This window comes from Barbus barbus (assembly GCF_936440315.1).
Source record: "Barbus barbus genome assembly, chromosome: 7".
Classification (NCBI taxonomy): Eukaryota; Metazoa; Chordata; class Actinopteri; order Cypriniformes; family Cyprinidae; genus Barbus; species Barbus barbus.
Window position 1 is genome coordinate 3,913,342 of NC_136735.1, and position 18,674 is coordinate 3,932,015.

Sequence of the window (18,674 nt, forward strand, 5' to 3'; positions counted from 1 at the left end):
ACTTTCATCATAGGTGTTGAGCTGGTTTAAATCTTATTTTTCACAACGTTCTCAGTTTGGTTACCTGGGTACTAACAGATCTCAGACTGTGCCTTTGTGTCAGGGTGTCCCTCAGGGGTCAGTTCTGGGTCCTGTTTTATTTAGTGTTTACATGCTACCTCTTGGCCAGATTTATATTAGCACTCAGCCTGATTCCACTACTTCCTCTTTGACTCTTTCTGCCTGTTTGCTGGAAATCAAGGCATGGATGAAACAACTTTCTGAAGCTAAATTGTTCTAAAACTGAAATTGTATTAATTGGCACTCCATCTAATGTTAATAAGTGCAGTTTATAACTTTCAGTTGCCAATACTCAAATATCTCCTTCTGCCCAGGTGCATAATTTAGGCGTGATTTTTGATGCCCAGCTGATTTTTAATTCTCATTTCAAAAACATAACTAAAGTTGCTTTTTTCCATCGTCGTAACATTGCTCGTATTAGACCCTTTCTTTCCATGCCTGATGCCTTTATTGTAATTCTCTCTTTGGGGGTTTACCAGCAAGTTCTGTTAAGAGATTGCAATATATACAAAACTCAGCAGCGTGAGTTTTTACTTATACATCTGCACGCCATCACATTACCCTAGTGCTCCAGCAACTTCATTGGGTCCCGGTTCAATCACTTATTGATTTTAAAACTCTGATTTTAACCTATAAAGCAGTGCATGGTCTGGCTCCAGATTACATCTGTGACTCTTTCCACTCCTTCTCGCCTTCTCTGCTCTGCTGATTGTATCTCCTTGTATCAGCCTTGTAGTAAATTAAAAACCATTGGGGGAGGGCTTTTTCTTTAAATGGGCCTAAGCTATGGAATGCATTACCTGTGTTCATTAGGAATGCTGCGTCTTTGAATTGTTTTAAAAAACTTCTTAAAAAGCTTCTTCTTAAACTTCTTTAGGTAATCTTTTAATTCAACACAGGTTGATATTTTTAAAATATTTAACACACTAATGTGTCAAACATTACACAATTTGTGTCATAGTTGTGCTATTCTTAAGCAGTTAAAATGACTGCAATACTGAATGCAAAAAAAATAAATAATAATAATAATAATAAAAAAATAAAGAAAACGAAACAACTACAACTGACTTCCAGTTACAGCCTTAGATAAAATCAACTGAAATAAGACATTAAATCTCTGAAGATCTCAGCAGAGGAGGATTAAACAACTCCACAAACAGCATCACCAGCTTCACATATTACTAACCAGGGACCTGTTTCATAAAACAAGTTTACCAAATAAGCCAGGTTTATTTCAGTCAGTTACTAACTGAAATAAACCTGGCTTATTTGGTAAACTTGTTTTATGAAACAGGCCCCAGTTTGTCTAAAAAAGATTTTGAATTTGTTTCACTTGAAGTTACCATTAATGTGATCAGTGTTTTTCTCTTGACCCATGACTTTCTAACGTTAATTTTTCTCTGGCTGCTGTAAGTCTGTGTTTGTAAAACACATTTGTTATAGTAAAAATGCCAAACGAAAACACTATTTGTTGGTTTTGGCTGGTCTTTAATAATGATTTAATTCTTATGTAATGTCCTAATTCACTGATCCCAAGTCTGTGATTATTTGATGTTAACACATAAAATTAAGGTGTGATGTCGATAAAAATTTTTAATCAGATAATTTGTATTTTAAAAACACTTAACACACAAGACAGTTTAATGCAAACATTCATCAAAAAAATCAGCATATGAATCTCAACATGGTGACAACAAACAAAAAGCTTAATGCTGCAGTGCATTCTGGGTGCACTAATCAAAACTCATTCATGGCTCCCAGCATGCTTTGCAACATGAATAAATAATGCAACGGAATTGTCTTAGTATTTTCTTTTATTCTCACTATTTGCTTAAATTTTTTGCTATTTTGTTGTGACTTTTTAGTAGCTTTTTTTGTGATGATCAAATATCGGTTTATCTGAATATTTTGTTGATTGTCACCATTGTTGAGATTCATATGCCAGTTCTTCATGTCTATGTGTGCCATAAACAAATGTTGTTGAGCATAGTTTCTCCAAACACTACTCAAATGCAACCTACAGAAAAAAAAGGACTACTGTATTCAACAGTGTAAAACTTAACAATCAGTGAATCAAGCACTACATGATGATTGAAGACCAATATCCATTAGCCAGCATCACCTGATCATTTATTCTTCTGTGGTTTCGTTGCTATAGTAAACTGATTTGTAAACAAAGCTTCAGTGTTACTTTAACACTCTGTATTGTGAGAGCAAATACACTCTGAGCAGTGTTAATCTCTCAAGATTCTCCAAATAATATCCCCAACTCTTTAAAGAACTCCACATCATGACTATCTTGGGAAACGTTCTGGGAACCTCATTGACACCAGTGGGACGTTTGGAGAATGCTCTGGGAACATTACATTTCTAGCAGGGGAAATCCATATACCTGACATGAGTGCATCCACATCATCCACCGATGAAAAAAAAGGCATGCATTTGGTTAGCTAAGGAGTGACGTAGACAGCAATGTTATTGGATGATAGTTAAAAAATATTGTGTTGGACACACAGTGTTGACTCTTTCTCTCTCTCTCTCTCTCTCTCTCTCTCTTTCTTTTTACACATGATCAATTTAAAATTACACAAAATGTGTTAAAATGGCCATAACAAAAAAGGTGTTAATAATTATTAATTAACACATCCTTTTTTAGAGTGCATATTATATTTTATAATAAGCTCACACATGACGTTAAAAGTCACAGCATCAGAGTATTTCTCTCCATGTTCATTTCTGGACTTGCACTTGTATTCTCCACTGTGATCAGAGCTGATGTTTGAGATGCTGTAGATTCTTTCAGATCCTACAAATGTTCCTCCTTTAAACCAGCTGATTTCTGCAGGTGGGTTTGAATCACTGCTGCAGTTCAGAGTCACTGAATCTCCCTCCACTATTTCACCAAATGGACTGATGGACACCAAGACACTCTTGGGTGGGTCTAACAACAATTAGCAGATTATATATTTAAGACATATTACACATTTTTTAATTTAATATGAACTGAAATTATCAAAACAGAATTAGCATAGTTTGTTTCATAGTAAACTTACAGATGACTTTTAAAGTCACAGCATCAGAGCATTTCTCTCCATGTTTATTTCTGGACTTGCACTTGTATTCTCCACTGTGATCAGAGCTGATGTTTGAGATGCTGTAGATTCTTCCAGATCCTACAAACGTTGCTCCTTTAAACCAGCTGATTTCTGCAGGTGGGTTTGAATCATTGCTGCAGCTCAGAGTCACTGAATCTCCCTCCACTATTACAGCAGATGGAGTGATGGACACCACTACATTTCTTGGAGCATCTAAAACAGAAAGAATGTCTCATCAACAGTGACTGTGTAAAATACGATTGATTGGTGAAACCATGGACTTTTATTATGAAAGAGTTTAGCGTGCATGAGTTTATAATGTAAGCAAAACAGTTCAGCATGGAGAGAATGGCATATTACACGAGCTGTTGCCAATAACAGTTTGTCATAGGCATGGGCACTGGAGACGAGTAGTATTGCTGTTACCAGCCTCAGATTGAGATTGATCTTATAAGATTGAGTACTGTTATCCCAGCTAACAAATTTGAGTTTTAGGAACATTTTAAAAAACATTTTGGTTATGGTTTTCGTTATGGGAACGTTCTATATGTCCGGTTTGTTAGTAGAACATTTTTTTTAAGGTTAGTATTGATGTTCCTGAAACGTTCTTTCAACTTAATTTTCATTAATTACTCAGCATTCTAGGCAGTAGTGATGGGATTTATGGCTCTTTGAGGGGATCCGGATTTTGGCGATCCGTTCCTTTCAAAGAGCCGTTCAAAAGAACGGCTCTTTTGGCTCTTTTTAAATATTTAGTCAGTTTTAAGAAGCCAGCTTGGGGGCATCTCAGTTTATCCTGGAAATAATCACTGGAGGAATGATGAGGTGAGATTTGTAGTCAAATAATTAAAACTCAGATATCACACACCAATATCTGAGTTTGAATTATTCTGAAATATTATTATTTTTACTCATGTGACGGCAGCGTGCACAAGTCATGGCTCCGCTCCTATCCAATGACAGAGGCACGCAGGGTTTTTTTCCACTGGAGTACTCACGTGAAGGATGCGTGCACAACTATCATCATGCTGTTAGGCAGTAGCACCCCTGCGCTGGGTGCGCCCCTCCCCCTATAACTGTTCTGTCTCGCGGAGGAGCTAATTTGTGTGCATCTGTGTGAAACACGCATAGGAAAAAAAGAACGACAGAAAGAATCTCGGCTCCCATCGTTCATGTTTATGAGCCGTTCAAAAGAATCGGTTCGTTCGCGAACGTCACAACTCTACTAGGCAGTGTTGTATCCGAGTCCAGTGCCGAGTCCTACTTTTTAATCAATTGAGCAGAGGTGGAACTTTCAAAGACTTAACGTTAATGAGATAATTAAGTGACTAATTAAATTATGATGGTGCATTAGTGATGAACACCTGCTGTTATTGAGAATTACAGAGGATCAGATGTTGATGTTTTATTGGTTAAAATTCTGCCACCATCATTGAGATCAGTGTTTGCTTTTGTTGGGCTCTTGACCCTTTTAACAAAGTAATTTGTTTCTATAAAATAGCAGTGTTGTTTCACAGTACATATTTGTGCATTGCTGAACCAGACTTTCAAGTAGCAGATTAGTGTACAATTTCTGCTTGTAACTGAATGCATATCATTAAATGGCTCTCTTTGGTTTATTGACTGAGATTGAACTAATACCAAACTACTGGGAAAAAAGGCGTATTAAACAAATTTCACCATAATACTTCAATATTGAATCATATGATCCTCAACAGTGGTGGCAATAGTTATTCATACTGCAGTGCATGATGGGACTTTTCACCATGGTGCTACCCAGCATGCATTTCAGCATGAAGCATTTTGTTGATTGTCAACATTGTTGAGATTCATATGCTGGTTCTTGAAGTCTATGTCTCAATAACAGCAGATGTTCATCACTAATGGACAATCATCATTTAATTAGTAACTTAATTATCTAATTAACTTTAAATCTTTGAACGTCCCATCTCTGCTCAATTGATTAAAAACTAGGATTCGGCACTTTGGATGATGCACTTAAATAACCGAGAAAAAATAATAATTTTGGAATATTTAACACTTCATGAACTCAATTACGTCGCGAAGGGAGAGGAGCTATCAGACTCCGATTATTAATGACTAAATAACCTTATAAAATCGATACACTACATGGTTGAGTACATAGTGCATAAGTACACAGTGTATAAGTGCATAGTATATAGTGTGTCATTTGGGATGCAGTGTATGTGAATACAGTGGTGTGAAAAAGTGTTGGCCCTCTTCCTGATTTTTTTATTTTTTTGCATGTTTGTCACACTTTAATGTTTCAGATCATCAAACAAATTTAAATATTAATCAAAGATAACACAAGTAAACACAACATGCACAACAAAATCCAAACCCACATGGCCCTGTGTGAAAAAGTGCTTGCCCCCTAAACCTAATAACTGGTTGGGCCACCCTTAGCAGCAACAACTGCAATCAAGCGTTTGCGATAACTTGCAATGAGTCTGTTACAGCGCTGTGGAGGAATGTTGGCCCACTCATCTTGGCAGAATTGTTGTAATTCAGCCACATTGGAGGGTTTTCGAGCATGAACCGCCTTTTTAAGGTCATGCCACAGCATCTCAATAGGATTCAGGTCAGGACTTTGACTAGGCCACTCGAAAGTCTTCATTTTGTTTTTCTTCAGCCATTGAGAGGTGAATTTGATGGTGTGTTTTGGATCATAGTCCTGCTGCAGAACCCAATTTCGCTTGAGGTCACGAACAGATGGCCGGAAATTGTCCTTCAGGATTTTTTGGTAGACAGCTGAATTCATGGTTCCATTTATAACAGCAAGTCTTCCAGGTTCTGAAGCAGCAAAACAGCCCCAGACCATCACACTACCACCACCATATTTTACTGTTGGTATGATGTTCTTTTTTCTGAAATGCTGTGTTACTTTTACGCCAGATGTAATGGGACACACACCTTCCAAAAAAGTTCAACTTTTGCCTCGTCAGTCCACAGAGTATTTTCCCAAAAGTTTTTCTGGCAAAACTGAGACGAGCCTTTATGTTCTTTTTTGCTCAGAAGCGGTTTTCGTCTTGGAAGTCTGCCATGCAGGCCATTTTTGCCCAGTCTCTTTCTTATGGTGGAGTCATGAACACTGACCTTAACTGAGGCAAGTGAGGCCTGCAGTTATTTAGATGTTGTTGTGGGGTCTTTTGTGACCTCTTGGATGAGTCGTCGCTGCGCTCGTGGGGTAATTTTGGTCGGCCGGCTACTCCTGGGAAGGTTCACCACTGTTCCATGTTTTCGCCATTTGTGGATAATGGCTCTCACTGTGGTTCGCTGGAGTCCCAAAGCACCAAAAAACACTTTTTCACACAGGGCCATGTGGGTTTGGATTTTGTTTTCCCTTCATAAAAACACCTTCATTTAAAAAATGCATGTTATGTTTACTTGTGTTATCTTTGATTAATATTTAAATTTGTTTGATGATCTGAAATATTAAAGTGTGACAAACATGCAATAACATAAAAAATCAGGAAGGGGGCCAACACTATTTCACTCCACTATATACTAATTAATTTGTGCTAGCTATATGAATGTATTTTCAGATTTTTAATATTAGTGTGAACAACATAATGCTGGTAAATGTGAATGTTATATTGTATTTATACAGTATTATGTTCATGTGTGAGGGGAAGAGCCTTTTGTATGTTAATGCTGTCATATATGTAGCATTGCTAATATGGTGATGTAATAGTGACTGATCATGCAGAGTTGCCAGGTTTTCACAACAAAATCCATCTAATTGCTACTCAAAACTAGCCCAATCAGCTGTTGATTGCTTGAGTACAGCCATCTTAAGGGCTCAGAACGTCGGCTGTTCTCACAGAACCCATAAAACCCTCCTTGATTCTCCCTCAGGAGACCCAACTGATTCTCTGTCACTTATAACGGTCCCTGAAGGTCTATATACTTGAAAATTGCTAGGCAATGGAGCATCTGTTGATTAGGGGCATTAGGACTGCAGGGGCAAATGGTTGACTTTCCCCAATGATGGTTAAATGCACTTGCTTGCTGTAATAAATCAGTGCAAAGTAATTACTTCACTTTCTGTTGTGTTCTGGTGACAAACCTGGTTCAATTCTGTCTCCATCTGAACTAGCCCTTTCTGTCTTTCAAGATAGCCCTGCTCTACAGTAATAAAACACATATAAACACAATAGAACTAGTGGATCTATTGTCAGTTCTTGCACATGTGTTCACTTACACATCACATTCAACATTACAGCATCAGAGTCTTTCTGTCCATGTTCACTGATGGACTTGCACTTGTATTTTGTACTGTCATCAGATCTTATCTTTGAGATGTTGTAGATTCTTCCAGATCCTACAAACGTCCCTCCTTTAAACCAGGTGAAGTTCAGAGCAGGTGGGTTTGAATCACTGCTGCAGCTCAGAGTCACTGAATCTCCCTCCACTATTTCACCAGATGGACTGATCGACACTGATACGTTTTTTGGAGGGTCTAAAAAAATCATCAAATTATTAATTGTCAAGGCCTGTTAAAATTTGTAAAAATAAAAAAATGTTAGAACTGAACAGAATGAACTGAAATTAAATGAACTGTATGAACTCAAAACTAAGAATCAGTATATTTAGTTTTATAATAGACTCACACATGACGTGTAAAATCACAGCATCAGATAATTTCTCTCCATGTTCATTGATGGACGTGCACTTGTATTCTCCACTGTGATCAGAGCTGATCTTTGAGACGCTGTAGAGTCTTCCAGATCCTACAAACGTTCCTCCTTTAAACCAGGTGAAGTTCAGAGCAGGTGGGTTTGAATCACTTCTGCAGCTCAGAGTCACTGAATCTCCCTCCACTATTACACCAGATGGACTGATGGACACTAAGACGCTCTTAGGTGGGTCTAAATCCGAAAACATAGATGTCATTATTAATCAAAAATAGTTTGAAATCAAATATATTTGGAAGATGTATTGACACAACCAATTAACTATCATTTACTCACACATGACGTTTAACGTCACAGCATCAGAGTATTTCTCTCCATGTTCATTGATGGACGTGCACTTGTATTCTCCACTGTGATCAGAGCTGATGTTTGAGATGCTGTAGATTCTTCCAGATCCTACAAACGTCCCTCCTTTAAACCAGGTGAAGTTCAGAGCAGGTGGGTTTGAATCACTGCTGCAGTTCAGAGTCACTGAATCTCCTTCGGTTATTTCACCAGATGGACTGATGGACACTGAGATGTTCTTTGGTGCATCTAAAAGAGAAAACAGATTGAATTAATATCAGAAAGTTGACATACTATGTTTAGAAGATCTAAAAGGCCAATATGTAAGTTTCACCACTAAAGGTTCTATTTAAAACCATAATTGACCATGACACAGTGACTGAGCGTGGAATCATGAGAGCTGTCATCGATCTTCACCTGTGCAGTCATTTTTAGGGCTATTTTTGGTGACAGAATACACAACAAATAGTTGTGGTCCATAACAAATGTGTAAAACAACCAACTGCTGCTTGCTAGATGCTACCAGAGATCGTTGGCTTTGATGCTACAAACACTACTTCCACATTTTGAACTACATCTACTGTCAACCGAGTGTAGGGGGATGTGACGGCATTGACAGGTGACATAAAGACATGGACTGTTTCATTGGTTAAAACTGTGAATTTCTCTGGATTTAAACATTCTTATTTTATTTAATTTTTTGCACAATATAGTGCAGGGATGGGCAATTTGGTCCTGGAGGGCCAGTGTCCTGCAGAGTTTAGGTCCAACCCTACTCAAACACCTGAAGAGGCTAATCAATGTCTTCAAGATCACTAGAAAGTTACAGGCAGGTGTGTTTGATTAGGGTTGGAGCTAAACTCTGCAGGACACCGGCCCTCCAGGACCGAAGTTGCCCTGATATAGAGCGTTTGCACCTACGTCACAGTTTAGTCAGTTACCCAGATATTAACCATATTGGAGATACTTAATAACGGTTAACGTGCTACTAAAGATGTTTTTTGGCTAATTTATGATGTCTACAACACAGAAAAAATAAAATAAATAAAAAATAAATAAATAAACAGCCAAAACCTGGATATTTTAGGCAATATAGAAATCCTGGCAAGGACGCGTCCTGTAAAAATGGCCCATATGGTCACCCTACATCCTTAGACTGATTTTTAATTTTTATTTTTTTGTCAGTCTTCTCCTTGATTTGTTATAACTTTTGGCGGTCTATAGTACCCAGAATACATTTCTGCTTCAACCGAATAATACAGCCCAAATACAATAATTACTGACCATATTCAGCAGCAATAATTAGCTAAATATTTGCGTTCTGTTCTTTTAAGTGGCATTGTTTACATTTGTGCTTCTAATATGGCCGACTCTATAAGTACATAAGTCAACATAATATATAACACTGTTCTGAAGGTTTTGGGATATTTTAATGGAAAAATATTAAATATATGACCTGTGTTGGCAAAACGAGTCACAGTGAGCAAATTTTCTAAAACTTCAAAAACATTTTATTTTTACACTCTCCATTAAAGATCTTAAAAATTATGTATGATTTGTTGTAATCGGACGAAAAATGACTGTGCCAAACCTTTTTGAAGTTGATGGAGTCAGCAAAGTAAATTTAGGAAAAAACTGATTTAAAATTTTCTGAAGGTTCCATAGTAAAATCACCTAGCAACATTACATTTTTCCAGAGGTGTAATGTAACAAAATAGTAATACTTCGTTGCAGTACTTAAGTATTTTTTGGGAGTATCTGTACTTTGAGTTTTTATATTTCAGCCAAATTTTACTTTTACTCCACTACATTTCCTAATTAAAATGTATACTTTTACTCCGATACAATTCCCCGAAGCATATTCATTACTTGCTACAAAAGAGTCAGAAGTCAGAGGAGCACGGACTGAAGGAAAGCAGGTTTGACGAATCAGTGGTCTATGGCTTGCAAGATAGACTCCTAAAGACACCTTTGTTCATGTGCAAACAAGTGAACGCACCATTAATAATTCATTTTCCATTCAAGTGGAGTCTGGGGTGTGCGATACAGCATCATCTGCGATAATAGGGCAAGTGTTGTTGTAATGATGTGTGATCTGACATTATCAAGTAGGCTATATCACCAAATCACACACAGAGTGCACGTGCGTTGATTTATTAAAATTCCAGGCATTCTAAATTGTAGATGGCAAAAATGCTTCTGTATGCTTTTTATATTTATACAATTTAATATAGTTCATTTAATCTATATCACACAAAGAATACTGTTTTCCTTCAGATATCAGCATGATAACACATTTAATAATAATTGTATACAAGATCAGTAAAGCAATAAGTGACTTACATTTTAGACATAATATTGCTTGTTTTTGCTCAATTTTGCCAACGAAAATAGTTCCAAACAAAGATCAGTGCACTATTTTGCGTCTCTGAGCAATGGACGGTGTTTACTTATTGAATGAATCAGCTTTTTGATCGAATCGGTTGATAAAAATGATTCAGTGATTCACTCATTAACACAGTCAAATGCTTTGTTCCTGAATGAATCTGTCGTTTGTATGAATCAGTTGAATCTCAATGACTCACTCCTTAACAGACATTTGCTGTCACCTACTGGTGGTTTTAATTTCACTTTTCGGCCATTTATTCATGTCTTAAATTATTTCACATATCAGTATTCAATGTTTTATGTTAAAAACAAAACATTAGGCCTATTTATACATCTATAACTGCAGTTTAAATGCATCCATGTCTCCTCTGAGATACATAAACTGTAAATACATCTAAATGCTATTTCAGATGCAGATTCCAGAAATGTTTTCTTATGATGGAATGAAAGACTCTAAGAATGTTTTCTTTTGATGGAATGGAAGACGCTAAGTACCGGATGAAGTGCTTCTTATTGTTACCCAAAAATACAAAATGGGAAAAAAAAGTTAAAATTGAACACAATCTTGCTACTCAAGCTGTGTATGAACATTATACACATATATTGTTGGTTGCTGGTGGTTTCTAAACTCTTGATTTCTCCATGCCCTTTGTTTTTGCTAGAGCTCTAATTGACTTCCTCTTTTCTTTTAGAATCCAATTTGCTTACTTTTCTCTCAAAGTCAGCTCTCTCATCTTCATCCTGGTTTGTTTGTGTCATCATCGATCGCAGTATTCAGAATGCAGAATGCTTTATACGCCCTTGCACCCCCCCCCCCCACTTCTTTTCTTAATAATCATTATATTAATAATCACAATACAGCTATTTTTATCTTTGTTGTTAGAAATAAGAACCGATGCACAAAAATATAGTGGACAGCACATTCCTAAAAACGTTGCTCCTTTAAACCAGCTGATTTCTGCAGGTGGGTTTGAATCACTGCTGCAGCTCAGAGTCACTGAATCTCCCTCCACTATTTCACCAGATGCACTGATGGACACTGATATATTTTTTGGAGAGTCTAAAAAAATCATCAAATTATTAATTGACAAGGCCTATTAAAATTTGTAAAAAGAAAAAAAAAATTGTTAGAACTGAACACAATGAACTGAAATGAAATGAACTGAACTGTATGAACTCAAAACCAAGAATCAGCATATTTAGTTTTATAATAGACTCACACATGACGTTTAAAATCACAGCATCAGAGTATTTCTCTCCATGTTCATTGATGGACGTGCACTTGTATTCTCCACTGTGATCAGAGCTGATCTTTGAGATGCTGTAGATTCTTCCAGATCCTACAAACGTTCCTCCTTTAAACCAGGTGAAGTTCAGAGCAGGTGGGTTTGAATCACTGCTGCAGCTCAGAGTCACTGAATCTCCCTCCACTATTTGACCAGATGGACTGATGGACACTAAGACGCTCTTAGGTGGGTCTAAAACCGAAAACATAGATGTCATTAATAATCAAAAATAGTTTGAAATCAAATATATTTGGAAGCTGTATTGACACAACCAATTAACTATCATTTACTCACACATAACGTTTAAAGTCACATTATCAGAGTATTTCTCTCCATGTTCATTGATGGACTTGCACTTGTATTCTCCACTGTGATCAGAGCTGATGTTTGAGATGCTGTAGATTCTTCCAGATCCTACAAACGTCCCTCCTTTAAACCAGGTGAAGTTCAGAGCAGGTGGGTTTGAATCACTTCTGCAGCTCAGAGTCACTGAATCTCCCTCCACTATTTGACCAGATGGACTGATGGACACGAAGACGCTCTTAGGTGGGTCTAAAACCGAAAACATAGATGTCATTAACAATCAAAAATAGTTTGAAATCAAATATAGTTGGAAGATGTATTGACACAACCAATTAACTATCATTTACTCACACATGACGTTTAACGTCACAGCATCAGAGTATTTCTCTCCATGTTCATTGATGGACATGCACTTGTATTCTCCACTGTGATCAGAGCTGATGTTTGAGATGCTGTAGATTCTTCCAGATCCTACAAACGTCCCTCCTTTAAACCAGGTGAAGTTCAGAGCAGGTGGGTTTGAATCACTGCTGCAGTTCAGAGTCACTGAATCTCCTTCGGTTATTTCACCAGATGGACTGATGGACACTGAGATGTTCTTTGGTGCATCTAAAAGAGAAAACAGATTTAATTAAATATCAGAAAGTTGACATACTATGTTTAGAAGATCTAAAGGGCCAATATGTAAGTTTCACCACTAAAGGTACTATTTAAAACCATAATTGACCATGACACAGTGACTGAGCGTGGAATCATGAGCGCTGTCATCGATCTTCATCTGTGCAGTAATTTTTGCTTTATAGGGCTATTTTTGGTGACAGAATATACAACAAATAGTTGTGGTCCATAACAAATGTGTAAAACAACCAACTGCTGCTTGCTAGATGCTACCAGAGATCGTTGGCTTTGATGCTACAAATACTACTTCCACATTTTGAACTACATCTACTGTCAACCGAGTGTAGGGGGATGTGACGGCATTGACAGGTGACATAAAGACATGGACTGTTTCATTGGTTAAAACTGTGAAGTTCTCTGGATTTAAACGGTTAATTTTGTTTTTTTCTTTTTCTTTTGTTTCTTTGTTTCTTTTTCTTCTTCAAGATCACTAGAAAGTTACAGGCAGGTGTGTTTGATTAGGGTTGGAGCTAAACTCTGCAGGACACCGGCCCTCCAGGACCGAAGTTGCCCTGATATAGAGCGTTTGCACCTACGTCACAGTTTAGTCAGTTACCCAGATATGACCCATATTGGAGATACTTAATAACGGTTAATGTGCCACTAAAGATGTTTTTTGGCTAATTTAGGATGTCTACACCACAGAACAAAAAAATAAATAAAATAAATAAATAAACAGCCAAAACCTGGATATTTTAGGCAATATAGAAATCCTGGCAAGGACGCATCCTGTAAAAATGGCCCGTATGGTCACCCTACATCCTCAGACTGATTTTTAATTTTAATTTTTTTGTCAGTCTTCTCCTTGATTTGTTATAACTTTTGGCGGTCTATTTTGCGTCTCTGAGCAATGGACGGTGTTTACTTATTGAATGAATCAGCTTTTTGATCGAATCAGTTGATAAAAATGATTCAGTGATTCACTCATTAACACAGTCAAATGGTTTGTTCCTGAATGAATCTGTCGTTTGAACGAATCAGTTGAATCTCAATGACTCACTCATTAACAGACATTTGCTGTCACCTAATGGTGGTTTTAATTTCACTTTTCGGCTATTTATTCATGTCTTAAATTATTTCACATATCAGTATTCAATGTTTTATGTTAAAAACAAAACATTAGGACTATTTATACATCTATAACTGCAGTTTAAATGCATCCATGTCTATTCTGAGATACATAAACTGTGTAAATACATCTAAATGCTATTTCAGATGCAGATTCGAGAAATGTTTTCTTATGATGGAATGGAAGACGCTAAGTACCGGATGAAGTGCTTCTTATTGTTACTCAAAAATACAAAATGGGAAAAAAAAAGTTAAAATTGAACACAATCTTGCTACTCAAGCTGTGTATGAACATTATACACATATATTGTCGGTTGCTGGTGGTTTCTAAACTCTTGATTTCTCCATGCCCTTTGTTTTTGCTAGAGCTCTAAATGAATTCCTCTTTTCTTTTAGAATCCAAATTGCTTACTTTTCTCTCAAAGTCAGCTCTCTCATCTTCATCCTGGTTTGTTTGTGTCATCATCGATCGCAGTATTCAGAATGCAGAATGCTTTATACGCCCTTGCACCCCCCCACTTCTTATCTTAATAATCATTATATTAATAATCACAATACAGCTATTTTTATCTTTGTTGTTAGAAATAAGAACCGATGCACAAAAATATAGTGGACAGCACATTCCTAAAAACATTGCTCCTTTAAACCAGCTGATTTCTGGAGGTGGGTTTGGATCACTGCTGCAGCTCAGAGTCACTAAATCTCCCTCCACTATTTCACCAGATGCACTGATGGACACTGATATATTTTTTTTGGAGGGTCTAAAAAAAATCATCAAATTATTAATTGACAAGGCCTGTTAAAATTTGTCAAAAGAAAAAAAAAAAAGTTAGAACTGAACACAATGAACTGAAATTAAATGAACTGAACTGTATAAACTCAAAACCAAGAATCAGCATATTTAGTTTTATAATAGACTCACACATGACGTTTAAAGTCACAGCAGAGTATTTATTTATATCTCCATATCTGGACTTGCACTTGTATTCTCCACTGTGATCAGAGCTGATGTTTGAGATGCTGTAGATTCTTCCAGATCCTACAAACGTTCTTCCTTTAAACCAGCTGATTTCTGCAGGTGGGTTTGAATCACTGCTGCAGCTCAGAGTCACTGAATCTCCCTCAATTATTTCACCAGATGGACTGATGGACACTAAGACGCTCTTAGGTGGGTCTAAAACCGAAAACAGATTTCATTAATAATCAAAAATAGTTTGAAATCAAATATAGTTGGAAGATGTATTGACAACCAAATAACTATAATTTACTCACACATGACGTTTAACGTCACAGCATCAGAGTATTTCTCTCCATATTTATTGTTGGACATGCACTTGTATTCTCCACTGTGATCAGAGCTGATCTTTGAGATGTTGTAGATTCTTCCAGATCCTACAAACGTCCCTCCTTTAAACCAGGTGAAGTTCAGAGCAGGTGGGTTTGAATCACTGCTGCAGCTCAGAGTCACTGAATCTCCCTCCACTATTTCACCAGATGGACTGATGGACACTGAGATGTTCTTTGGTGCATCTAAAAGAGAAAACAGATTGAATTAATATCAGAAAGTTGACATACTATGTTTAGAAGATCTAAAGGGCCAATATGTAAGTTTCACCACTAAAGGTACTATTTAAAACCATAATTGACCATGACACAGTGACTGAGCGTGGAATCATGAGCGCTGTCATCGATCTTCACCTGTGCAGTCATTTTTGCTTCATAGGGCTATTTTTGGTGACAGAATATACAACAAATAGTTGTGGTCCATAACAAATGTGTAAAACAACCAACTGCTGCTTGCTAGATGCTACCAGAGATCGTTGGCTTTGATGCTACAAATACTACTTCCACATTTTGAACTACATCTACTGTCAACCGAGTGTAGGGGGATGTGACGGCATTGACAGGTGACATAAAGACATGGACTGTTTCATTGGTTAAAACTGTGAAGTTCTCTGGATTTAAACGGTTAATTTTTTATTTTTTTTTGCACAATATAGAGCAGGGATGGGCAACATCGGTCCTGGAGGGCCAGTGTCCTGCAGAGTTTAGGTCCAACCCTACTCAAACACCTGAAGAGGCTAATCAATGTCTTCAAGATCACTAGAAAGTTACAGGCAGGTGTGTTTGATTAGGGTTGGAGCTAAACTCTGCAGGACACCGGCCCTCCAGGACCGAAGTTGCCCTGATATAGAGCGTTTGCACCTACGTCACAGTTTAGTCAGTTACCCAGATATTAACCATATTGGAGATACTTAATAACGGTTAATGTGCTACTAAAGATGTTTTTTGGCTAATTTAGGATGTCTACACCACAGAACAAAAAAAATAAAAAATAAATAAAATAATGAATAAATAAACAGCCAAAACCTGGATATTTTAGGCAATATAGAAATCCTGGCAAGAACGCGTCCTGTAAAAATGGCCCATATGGTCACCCTACATCCTCAGACTGATTTTAAATATTATTTTTTTTTGTCAGTCTTCTCCTTGATTTGTTATAACTTTTGGCGGTCTATAGTACCCAGAATAATTTTCTGCTTCAACCGATTAATACAGCCCAAATACAATAATTACTGACCATATTCAGCAGCAATAATTAGCTAAATATTTGCTTTCTGTTCTTTTAAGTGGCATTGTTTACATTTGTGCTGCTAATATGGCCAACTTTGTGAATGATTTTGTGATGTGAAAACACTATAAGTACATAAGTCAACATAATATATAACACTGTTCTGAAGGTTTTGGGATATTTTAATGGAAAAATCTTAAATATGTGACCTGTGTTGGCAAAATGAGTCACAGTGAGCAAATTTTCTAAAACTTTAAAAACATTTTATTTTTACAGTCTCCATTAAAGATCTTAAAAATGATGTATGATTTGTTGTAATCGGACGAAAAATGACTGTGCCAAACCTTTTTGAAGTTGATGGAGTCAGCAAAGTAAATTTAGGAAAAAACTGATTTAAAATGTTCTGAAGGTTCCAAAGTAAAATCACCTAGCAACATTACATTTTTCCAGAGGTGTAATGTAACAAAATAGTAATACTTCGTTGCAGTACTTAAGTATTTTTTGGGAGTATCTGTACATTACTTGAGTTTTTATATTTCAGCCAAATTTTACTTTTACTCCACTACATTTCCTAATTAAAATGTATACTTTTACTCCGATACAATTCCCCGAAGCATATTCATTACTTGCTACAAAAGAGTCAGAAGTCAGAGGAGCAGGGACTGAAGGAAAGCAGGTTTGACGAATCAGTGGTCTATGGCTTGCAAGATAGACTCCTAAAGACACCTTTGTTCATGTGCAAACAAGTGAACGCACCATTAATAATTCATTTTCCATTCAAGTGGAGTCTGGGGTGTGCGATACAGCATCATCTGCGATAATAGGGCAAGTGTTGTTGTAATGATGTGTGATCTGACATTATCAAGTAGGCTATATCACCAAATCACACACAGAGTGCACGTGCGTTGATTTATTAAAATTCCAGGCATTCTAAATTGTAGATGGCAAAAATGCTTCTGTATGCTTTTTATATTTATACAATTTAATATAGTTCATTTAATCTATATCACACAAAGAATACTGTTTTCCTTCAGATATCAGCATGATAACACATTTAATAATAATTGTATACAAGATCAGTAAAGCAATATGTGACTTACATTTTAGACATAATATTGCTTGTTTTTGCTCAATTTTGCCAACGAAAATAGTTCCAAACAAAGATCAGTGCACTATTTTGCGTCTCTGAGCAATGGACGGTGTTTACTTATTGAATGAATCAGCTTTTTGATCGAATCGGTTGATAAAAATGATTCAGTGATTCACTCATTAACACAGTCAAATGCTTTGTTCCTGAATGAATCTGCCGTTTGTATGAATCAGTTGAATCTCAATGACTCACTCATTAACAGACATTTGCTGTCACCTAATGGTGGTTTTAATTTCACTTTTCGGCTATTTATTCATGCATTAAATTATTTCACATATCAGTATTCAACGTTTTATGTTAAAAACAAAACATTAGGACTATTTATACATCTATAACTGCAGTTTAAATGCATCCATGTCTCCTCTGAGATACATAAACTGTAAATACATCTAAATGCTATTTCAGATGCAGATTCCAGAAATGTTTTCTTATGATGGAATGGAAGACGCTAAGTACCGGATGAAGCGCTTCTTATTGTTACTCAAAAATACAAAATGGGAAACAAAAGTTAAAATTTAACAATCTTGCTACTCAAGCTGTGTATGAACATTATACACATATATTGTTGGTTGCTGGTGGTTTCTAAACTCTTGATTTCTCCATGCCCTTTGTTTTTGCTAGAGCTTTAATTGACTTCCTCTTTTCTTTTAGAATCCAATTTGCTTACTTTTCTCTCAAAGTCAGCTCTCTCATCTTCATCCTGGTTTGTTTGTGTCATCATCGATCGCAGTATTCAGAATGCAGAATGCTTTATACGCCCTTGCACCCCCCCACTTCTTTTCTTAATAGTCATTATATTAATAATCACAATACAGCTATTTTTATCTTTGTTGTTAGAAATAAGAACCGATGCACAAAAATATAGTGGACAGCACATTCCTAAAAACGTTGCTCCTTTAAACCAGCTGATTTCTGCAGGTGGGTTTGGATCACTGCTGCAGCTCAGAGTCACTAAATCTCCCTCCACTATTTCACCAGATGCACTGATGGACACTGATATATTTTTTTGGAGGGTCTAAAAAAATCCTCCAATTATTAATTGACAAGGCCTGTTAAAATTTGTCAAAAGAA

The 18,674-nt window shown here is 36.6% G+C and overlaps 1 protein-coding gene across 1 annotated transcript in view; it reads right to left on the reverse strand.

Annotated features, from left to right (window-relative positions):
* LOC306872286 (hemicentin-1-like) overlaps nucleotides 1-15,591 on the reverse strand; it is a gene marked incomplete at its 5' end in the record, with an annotated part of 18,268 nt that extends 2,677 nt beyond the window's left edge. Inside the window, 11 exons of the mRNA XM_079420793.1 lie at nucleotides 2,747-3,001; nucleotides 3,114-3,368; nucleotides 7,381-7,638; nucleotides 7,790-8,047; nucleotides 8,150-8,407; nucleotides 11,767-12,024; nucleotides 12,127-12,384; nucleotides 12,487-12,744; nucleotides 14,804-15,055; nucleotides 15,154-15,411; nucleotides 15,519-15,591. Of these exons, the coding sequence (XP_079276919.1) occupies nucleotides 2,747-3,001; nucleotides 3,114-3,368; nucleotides 7,381-7,638; nucleotides 7,790-8,047; nucleotides 8,150-8,407; nucleotides 11,767-12,024; nucleotides 12,127-12,384; nucleotides 12,487-12,744; nucleotides 14,804-15,055; nucleotides 15,154-15,411; nucleotides 15,519-15,591 (2,641 nt within the window). The remainder of the gene's footprint in view (nucleotides 1-2,746; nucleotides 3,002-3,113; nucleotides 3,369-7,380; nucleotides 7,639-7,789; nucleotides 8,048-8,149; nucleotides 8,408-11,766; nucleotides 12,025-12,126; nucleotides 12,385-12,486; nucleotides 12,745-14,803; nucleotides 15,056-15,153; nucleotides 15,412-15,518) is intronic.
* Nucleotides 15,592-18,674: the final 3,083 nt, after the last annotated feature.